The sequence below is a fragment of the Trachymyrmex septentrionalis genome, unplaced genomic scaffold (assembly GCF_001594115.1).
Source record: "Trachymyrmex septentrionalis isolate Tsep2-gDNA-1 unplaced genomic scaffold, Tsep1.0 scaffold253, whole genome shotgun sequence".
NCBI classification, from domain to species: domain Eukaryota; kingdom Metazoa; phylum Arthropoda; class Insecta; order Hymenoptera; family Formicidae; genus Trachymyrmex; species Trachymyrmex septentrionalis.
The window spans coordinates 37,528-47,422 of record NW_017305412.1 but is presented as its reverse complement, the minus strand read 5'-3'; the positions used below and the strand labels follow the sequence as shown (position 1 = coordinate 47,422).

At 28.0% G+C, this 9,895-nt stretch overlaps 2 protein-coding genes across 2 annotated transcripts in view; both read right to left on the bottom strand.

Moving 5' to 3' along the window:
• LOC108749056 (flavin reductase (NADPH)) overlaps positions 1 to 1,081 on the bottom strand; it is a 2,403-nt gene extending 1,322 nt beyond the window's left edge. The window contains exons 1-2 of the mRNA XM_018487555.1: positions 671 to 1,081; positions 1 to 144 (exon numbers count right to left, since the gene is read on the bottom strand). The exon at positions 1 to 144 is cut by the window's left edge and continues 18 nt beyond it. Of these exons, the coding sequence (XP_018343057.1) occupies positions 1 to 144; positions 671 to 746 (220 nt within the window). The 5' untranslated portion in view covers positions 747 to 1,081. The remainder of the gene's footprint in view (positions 145 to 670) is intronic.
• A 585-nt stretch (positions 1,082 to 1,666) lies between these two features.
• On the bottom strand, positions 1,667 to 8,566 carry LOC108749055 (3-oxoacyl-[acyl-carrier-protein] reductase FabG-like). The gene is given in 7 exon segments (XM_018487554.1): positions 1,667 to 1,933; positions 2,029 to 2,230; positions 2,364 to 2,680; positions 6,923 to 6,937; positions 6,939 to 7,128; positions 7,827 to 8,140; positions 8,449 to 8,566. Coding segments are annotated over 6 exon segments (1,296 nt in total). The 5' UTR covers positions 8,449 to 8,566; the 3' UTR covers positions 1,667 to 1,675.
• Between the last annotated feature and the right edge of the window lie 1,329 nt (positions 8,567 to 9,895).

Here is a 9,895-nt window from a genome sequence, read left to right as displayed (position 1 = left end):
GTGTTACCACAACGGCGTCTCTATCAGCTACCGCATTTGCAACTTCTTTTGCATTAGTAACATCTCCAACAATTAGCTCAACTTTATTTCTAAGATCCTCAGGAACCTTGTCCTTGTCTCTTACAAAAGCTCTCACCTCCAGACCTAAATAATAGAGATAATCAAGAAAATATCTATATGTATAATAATTGATTTGAATATCACAAATAAAAAAGAATTAATTTAACATGCACAAAAAATTACAAAATCATACAATAATTATATGTCACAAGTACATTTTGATATAGGAGGAAATATTAATTATATCATTTATTGGATTCTGATTTTTAATTATAAAAAGTAGATCTATAAAATAAATCTATATAACTCATAATTATATATTCTAAATTATTTATGATTACTAATCTCTTAAATTGTGATCTCGAGTGACAGAACGAGGAACTTTTTGGCAACAACTACAACATGTAATATGTATAGATTCGTTCTTTGTAGCTGAACTTTTTGTACTTTCCGTTCTTCTTTCTTTTCTGTCTAACGTTTAATTATACATATTCGCCCCGTTTCAAGTGTGAAAGGTGTAACGTGGTGCAACTGCGAAGAGCATGCGGCACATTGTTGGTTGGAAAAAAATACGTAATACAATAATAGCGCAGATAAACAGCAGAGTTACCATTTTCTACGGCGGTTCTCAGAGAACAGAGACCGGTATTCCCAGTGCCGCCGAATAACACGATTCGTTTCTTCATCTTGCGCCGAGCTAGTTAAACTCGCGATGCGCGTTATCACGAGACTGCGTGATTATATCTGCCTTGCGAGGATGACTCATCATCTTTTTCTCGTTTTTTTAACAAGTATTATGAAGAGAATCAACGATGCGTCGCAGTATCGTCGAGAGTATCGATTATACTGATAATGTGATACAATAATGATTAATAGATAAAGAGATATTTTTTTCGCAATATTAGCCTATTATGTAAGGCACTTTAATACATAATGTAAGAAGATAAGATTGTCGACAATTTTATCTTCTTACATCATGCATTAAAGTGCATTTTAATACTTATTAAGTATGTTATGCCTCTTTCAGAGACGTATGTTTAACGCGAATTGAATAATATATTCAGCAAAAACATGTTAGACAATAAGTATGTATTTTAATGGTTTCTTCGTACAGAAGCGTATTTTTTAATTGTTATCGTACTTATTATCACGATAATAATTTATTAAAAGTTTTAAGATCGTTTCTTATGCAATATCGTTTGTTTTTTCATTACGTCGCATCAGTCTAAATATTTAGACAATATTTTAATAATATTGTGTATTATAATTATAATATAAATAATCATTAACACTATCATTTTTATTGGCAAAATAAAAACTAAATGATTATATATATAGTTTACAACAAATTAACTAAACTCAAATATAAAGTAAGAATAGACGCAATAGCATTATACACTAAGTTTGTCAACTTTCTATGTTCATTTTTGAACACTATACGAGCATCACACACATTTAAAAGTAACTATACTAACTTAAAACATATTATAATTTATTTAAAATTAATTATATATATAAATTAAGCTAAATATATATTATTTAACTTTTTAACTTTTATTTAACATTAAACTTATTTATTATATAACAAGTTACTATCAAATCCTGTATATATCGTTTAGTCAGATTGTATAGAAACAGGAGACAGAGCATGCGCACCTCCATCTACAGGCAATGTCACCCCTGTGATAAAACTAGCATCATCACTTGCTAGAAATATAATGACCTTTGCGACTTCCGAAGTATCACCATTTCTTCCTAAAGCATGTATCTTTTGCAGCTTCTTGAAAAAGTTTTTAAGCTGTTCTTGATTCATTCCAGAGTTCCGAAAGATGTTTGTTTCTATAAGGCCAGGATTTACGGCATTAACTCGCACCTATTTTTACATTTAAAATAATATGAGGTAAAATAATATTTAAAATTGCTATTGTCGGAAAAAAAAGAAACAGTCATTATTATCCCTACACGCACCTGTCGTGATGCCAATTCTAAAGCAACGCAACGCGTAAATTGGTCTAGAGCCGCCTTACTCATGTAATATGCCAAAAAACCTACTCCTGGTCGTAATCCAGTTAAGCTAGAAACGTTTACAATGTTGCCTTTCGTTTTGACTAAATGTGCCACTGCTAATGCTGTCAATTGGAATACCGAACGAACGTTTATGTTCATAATACTGAAAACAGATTTACGTTAAAAGTACGTTTTGATATCAATGTGTTTTCAAAATAGAGAATATAATTTATCAATATTAATGTTTATACATATAAATGTTTATACATATAAATAAGTCACTTATTAGTACATACTTATCATATTTTTCCAAGCTTGTGGTCTCTATACCACCGGCTTCCCAAGTTCCAGCATTATTAATTAAAACATCTAATTTGCCATAGTGCTTGATTGTCGAGTCGATGATATTTTTCACATCATTCTCATTGGCTAGATCTCCGGTTACAATGAACGGTTTAGATTTTCCACATTGTTCGGCTACCTTTTCTAAATTTTGTTTATTACGTCCTGTTATCGACAACGATGCACCAAGCTGAGCAAAGTGAATAGCTGTTTCAGCTCCAATTCCTGAACTGGCCCCTGTTATCAGAACAACTTTTCTCGCAAAAGACATCTAAAATAGATAATATTTTTCAGACTGGATGTATTCAATAGCGCTATAGTCGCTCATCAAGTGGCTATAATTGTAGCAATAGAATGTTGTTGATTCTTATTTAAATCTAATGAATCACATTAAATTATTACATTACGTCATATAATCTAAGACATTAATAATAAAAATGTAATATAAAAATTTATCACGCATGAACATGTATAATTATATATAAACATACATAAACATATAATTATTCATAAACATATATAATTATATACATATATATGAAATATGTTCGTACATATTCATACATTCTTTTTTCTTTTGTAAAATTATTTTTTAGTGTAATAGAAATAATAATAGTAATGTAAAAACATTAAAAATAATTAAAAAGGTAATTTTCGCACTATTTGTTTTTTAAAAAATCAAGTCAGTTTGAAGAAATGTAAAAAAATTATTTACGTATATTATATATAAAATTATGCATAATTATGTATGAGCAATATTTTTACATTTTTATGCGTGTTTATGTACGTTTATAGGTTTATACATAATTATACATATCCATGCATAAAAAATTGTTTACCAGGCCTATATATTATTATTATATAGATAATGATAATATATATTCGTATTTGCAAATATAAATCAGCAAAAATATTTTTTTTTTAAATAAAATAAGTTTTCCGAAAGGAAAAGAAAAAAGACATTTAAAGTTTTAAGGCACAACGGTTATTGTTTCAAATTATGTAAAACAATGTGATTTGTATTTTTAAAAAATATAAATACTTACTGTGATATTTACAACGATATTGAATGATATTTTCAAAACGATAGAACTCAAATAATCTTGAACGCAAAATACAGTATCGCGTTTGTAACAGCGAAGTGCAATAGCGAGATGTCTCTATCATTAATGATAAGGAAACGTCATAAAATAACATGACTAAATTGACTTTATATATTGATACAATCCCTACTCTTTCAGCTAATAAAAAACGGTGTAAAGTACATTCATGTCATAACATTTTGCTGTAAGATACGTTTTAAATCGTTTATTTGCTTGTATACATAATTAATAATAATATTAATAATTAATTATAGTTCAAACACCACAAAAAGTCATATTAATGTGAAAATAATCCAAAATGTATAAAATCCAAAATGATTGTCAAAATTAAGTTATTTTTCGATTAATTTTAATATCATTTTAACATTATATTATAACTTGTTTTGTTTGAAAAGTTTTCTCTTTCGTAATTATACGCTATGTATAAATGTAAATGGAAAATTTTGAATTTGCTTTATTGAAAATAAATTAATTAGATTTTTGTTTACTACTTAATATATTTCATAAAATTGAAAAGAAAAACAAATTATCAAAAAAATTCGATCGTATAATTGAATCCGCTTTCAATAAACTCAATAAAAAATTAAAAAAAAAATGATAGAAAACGATATTTTTTTCGAAATATTATTGTATAAAATGATAAATTACAATCAAATATGAACAGATATATATAGGCTCTGTTTTTTTCTAAAATAAACAATGCGAAAATTATCGCTTTAAATATTTTTATGTTTTCACATTATTATTCCTATTACACTAAAAAGTATTTTTACATAAGAAAGAAGGATATATAAACATGTATGGACATATTTCATATATAATTATATATATTTATGAATATTTATGCGTGTTTATACATATTTATACATATTCATGCATGAAAAATTGTTTACTGGATATGTAAAGTATTAAAAAGGTTCGACACTTGTCATCTAATCAAACTTTATTCAACGATGATACTGACAAGCTTATAAACCAAGTCGGAGATATATTATTAGCATCTAATATATAATATTATAATGTCTGTGTATTATCAGACAGATATTATCTGTCTGATATATCAGACACACTGATTTTGATTGAGTCAGTCTGTCTTACAAGAATAAACTGACTCGATTAAAATTAGAGGGATCTTATTACTACGATATAAAAAAAACAGGCGAAGATTCCGATAAATTTTAACCAATAACATAATATTTTTGAATACCAAAAATACACGTGATGAGGAATGAAAGAAACTGAGATATGTGAGTGTCGACGACTTATAAATCCATTTAGGAATGAAAGAGATATCATGAAATATCTGATAAAACGGATATTAAGAGTAAAAGACTAAAAAAGAAATAAAAAAGACTAAAAAAAAACGATAGATAAAAGCAGATAAGATAATAAGTAGCAGAAACAAGATTTATCAGAAATGTTTAGGAAAAAATGTGTAGAAAAACTTTATTTAAAAAATGTGACGTTAACAAAAGTAACGTGACACGTAACTCTCAAAATTCAAATATCAAAATTATATAAATAACGGGCAAATAAGAACACTAAATATGCAGTTCTAGTTGCGAAATGAAAAATCCTATATTCAGCAATCTTACATATATGTAGGGGAATTATTACATTTATGTAATGACTAATAAACACCATGTAAAATTTATTTACTTTGTTGAAGGTGACTAGAATTTAGTTGAAAGGATTTTGTATGCATATATGTAAGATTGCTAAAGGATGCTATATAGGATTTTTCATTTCGAAGCTAGAGCTGCAAATTTCTCATTTGCCTGTTATTTATACAGATTTTATGATAAATTATGATAGAAAACGATTTTTGCCTTGGAAATAGTATTATTTTCTATCGCTTTTTAAAAATATTACGTTTATATAAACGTACTTTGTAATTGGTCATAATCTAAAACTTTGTATCTCTAAAACTAATGTTTAAAATTAATATACAAATTTAAAAATGTACACAAGCTTTACCTCTGAAACTTAATTTTTGAGAAATTTCTTACTGTAGTATTTTGAGTCACGAATTTTGGGATATACCGTGCACTGCTTTATAACTGATATTTATAATCCGTTGTTTGTTTTGTACTAAAAATTCATTTTTACATAAAATAACAAAAAATAAGAGAAACAATCTTTAATGGTCTAAATCTTGACAAATTTTAATATCCAAGTGATGATTTTGAACAACATTCAAAAAATTTTAACCGTCAATCAGGCACCTTGAATACTGCCAATGGCATCATAATTTTAAAGCTTCATAACTCGAAAAATCCTCAATAAAAAGTATGTTGATTTAATATTTTGAAGAGCTCTCAAAATGAGCTACAAGAATATGTAAAAAATGGGAGTTTATATTAAAAAAAATAGATGTAACACGTTCTCTTGACGATCCTATCAAGGTTAAACTGATAAGATCGGTAGATAGATCTTTTTAAACCTTACAACTTTTATCTGAATATTTTTTGTATAAAACTCATACTTTTCGAGATATGTCGGGATCCTACTAATTTTTCCGTATCTCGTATGTATACGTATGTATGACGTACTTTATATATGTATATATATAAAAAAATATGTATATATCACGTATTGATTAGAAATTTAGATAAATTTAGATAAATGATATAAGGAGGTTTTTAGAAGACAATGGAAGCTTTACACTATCTTAGACGGAATTTGCTTTTACGCCTCAATTAGAGAATTGCTAAGTTTCTGAAACACAAATCCGCTAATTTTTCACACTTGCTGTGTGAATCGCAACGAACGAATAATGAAAATAAAAAGAAAAATTTTATTAATTTTAATAATTTTATATTTTATTTTTGGATTCATCTTTAACTTATACCATGTATATTAATAAAAGATATTTCATTTTTTGTTGTATATATATTTTGTAATTATTACAACATAAAATTACATTTTCTGATCTCAGTTATTGACAATATTTCGAGTATGTTTAGTATACATGAACGCTCTAAAAATTATTGATGTCTATTTAAATTTTGTGCTCTTCCAAATTTTGCGCCCTATGTTAGACGTATGTTACATATTATTTTAATGTATCGCAACACCCTCGGGAGGCACAATATGCAAACCTCCATCTACAAGCAATGTCACCCCTGTCATAAAACTAGCATCGTCACTTGCTAGAAATGCAATAGTTTTTGCGATTTCCAAAGAGTCGCCGATTCTTCCTAAAGCATGCATCCCTTTCAACTTCTCATAATGGATTTTAATTTGTTCTTGGCTCAGTCCAATGTTTTCAATGATATTTGTTTGTACAGCGCCAGGATTTACGGAATTCACACGCACCTATATCGTATTTTAAAAATAATAATATAACGCTAATTATTATTTATAGTCCTATTGTTAAAAAAAAAAAACAGTCATTATCTTGCTTACACGCACCTGTCGTGATGCCAATTCTAAAGCAACGCAACGCGTAAATTGATCCAGAGCCGCCTTACTCATGCAATATGGCAGACTATTCTTCAGTGGTCGTAATCCAGCCACGCTTGAAACATTTACAATGTTGCCTTTGGTTTTGATTAAATATGGTACTGCCAGTGCTGTCAATTGGAATACCGAACGAACATTTACGTTCATAATACTGAAAATAAATTTATAATGAAAATATCTCTACTGAAAAAAACCATGTCACAATGTTGGTGATGAAATCATGTAATTAAAATATGTAAATCACGTTATGGATTGTCTCAGATCAGTAAGTGATTTTTTAAAATAATATAATTTAAAAAATCATATGATTTACGCAAATAATTTTATCCATTATGTCATTTTATAATTATTAAATTTTGAAGAATTAAATAATAAAAATAGAAGAAAAAAGAACATATCTTATCATATGACTTTTCAAAATATACGTAATTTTAAAATCATATTGATTTGGAATAATCTGTTACGTAATTTATATAATTTTAATTACATGATTTCATCATGAAACTGTGTGACGTGATCTTTTTTAATAGAGATGTTTTTATAAAATTAACATATTTTCAAACTAGAATACAGTTTATCAATATCCGTACGTATTTATACATATTATTGACTTATCACATCGTTTATTATTTATTGATAAATTCTCTAACCTGGAATTAATCCACCACATGCAAGATGCAATAAATTGAAGTAAATTAGACGTATATTTGTTTCACTTGATCAACTTATTGTGCTATGTGCACCAGTTTCTAATTCAGAGAATATCTCAGAAAGTTTTTCGATAGAACAGACGATATGATAAGTTGATAAGTTAATAATGTATATAAAGACTTGAAACTTATTACATACTTGTCGTAGTGTTCCAATGGAATTTCTATATTACCGAATCTTACAATTCCAGCGTTATTAACTAAAACATCTAATTTGCCATAATGCTTGATCGTCGAATCGATAATATTTTTCACATCATTTTCATTGGCTAGATCTCCGGTTACAATGAACGGTTTAGATTTTCCACATTGTTCGGCTACCTTTTCTAAATTTTGTTTATTACGTCCTGTTATCGACAACGATGCACCAAGCTGAGCAAAGTGAATAGCTGTTTCAGCTCCAATTCCTGAACTGGCCCCTGTTATCAGAACAACTTTTCCCGCAAAAGACATCTAAAATAAATAAGATTTTTCAGACTGGATGCATCCAGTAGTGCTCAGCAAGCAGTCATAAGTAAATTAAATCCGATCACATTAAATTGCTACATTACGTTACATAATCTAAGACAATAATATTATGAATCTAATGTAATTATTAGTTAATGGATCTATATTTGCATTTGCAATTAAATAGTTCCTTTTAAAGGAATTAAGTTTTGTGAGAAGAAAAGAAAAAAAAAAGTAGAATTAAGACATTGGTTATCTTTTCGAATTATGTACAACAATAATGGTTTGGGTTTATCAAATATATAATTACTTACTGTGATAGTATAACAATATTGAATGATGTTCACAAAATGGCAAAATTTATAATCTCAAGCGATACGAAACGCAATATTACATTTATGAGAGTGAAATCTGTAATGTAGCGGCATTTAAGCAAGTACTGTGCGATAAGGCGATATTAACGCTACTTTATATATTTATCCGTCCCACCCTTCTATTCCGGAAAGATATCGGTTTCAATTAGTTATGACTTTGTAACGGATCGTAAAACATTTCCTGTTGCATACGTTTTAAATCCTTTACACATGCATATAATTAATAATAATTATTACTCAAGTAGTTCAAAAATAGAACGCAATTAATGCAGCATGCTATGCTTAGCCTGCTTGTTTATCCGGAAACATTGATAGTTATTATCTACTTGACATAACATATATAAGCCGGTATTTATAATCGATTCTTACTTTGAGAATGTCTTAATAAGTATCTTATGGAACGCTAATATATATAGGTTGTCTCAAATTTCACAAAATACTTGTAGCAATGAAGTTCTAAAAAATTAAGTAAAACATTAGTTGTAAATTTTTATTTTAAGTAATTTTTTAAATAATAAGAGTTTAAATATGGCTATTATAATTGTCGACTACGTTTAAATGACTATCTTCTGAGCCGCGCGTGTAATAATATTAATTAAAAAAAAGGTACTTCAGCGAGTTCACAAATGCGAAATCTATGCGACAGGCAGTCAGAATATCAACTATTGATGCCTCTGATTGGATGTTGCAATCACTCTTGCGACTTTAAAACGATTTCGTGAATGCATTGTGATTTAGCATAATCACTCATAAGTAACTATTTAAAACGTAATTGGTCGCATTTAAACCCTTGTATCTCTAATGCTTGAAATAAAAATATACTAATAACTCTTTTTCGGAAATTTTATTTTTCGAAAAATTTCTTGGTGTAGTATTTTGAGTTACGAACTTTGGGACATCCCATGATCCCATATGTACTGTAGATTTATGAATGATATATAGTATATGGTCCGTTGTCTCTCTGTGTTTATTGTTTTACTAAAATTTCTCTCTCTCATTTTTACATAAAAGTAAAAATAAGATGAACAATCTCCAGTGATCATGATCTTAACATGTTTGTATTTAGTCAGGTCATGATTCTGAACAACATTTAAAAGATTTTAAATGTCGGATATCTTGGATAAAGATAACATCGGTGGTATTGTAACATTCAAGCCTCAAGACTCGAAAAATACTTAATGAAAAGATATGTTGATATAGTATTTTGAAGAACCTTTAAAATAAGCTAAGAATATGCAACAAAAAATGGGGACTTTTATTTTAAAAAATAGATGTAATCTTGACCTCACCTCCTTGGCGACGCCATTCAAAATCGAACTGATAAGACCAATAGATAGATCTTTTTAAATCTTATAATTTTTATCTAAAACGTTTGTTTCTAAAACCT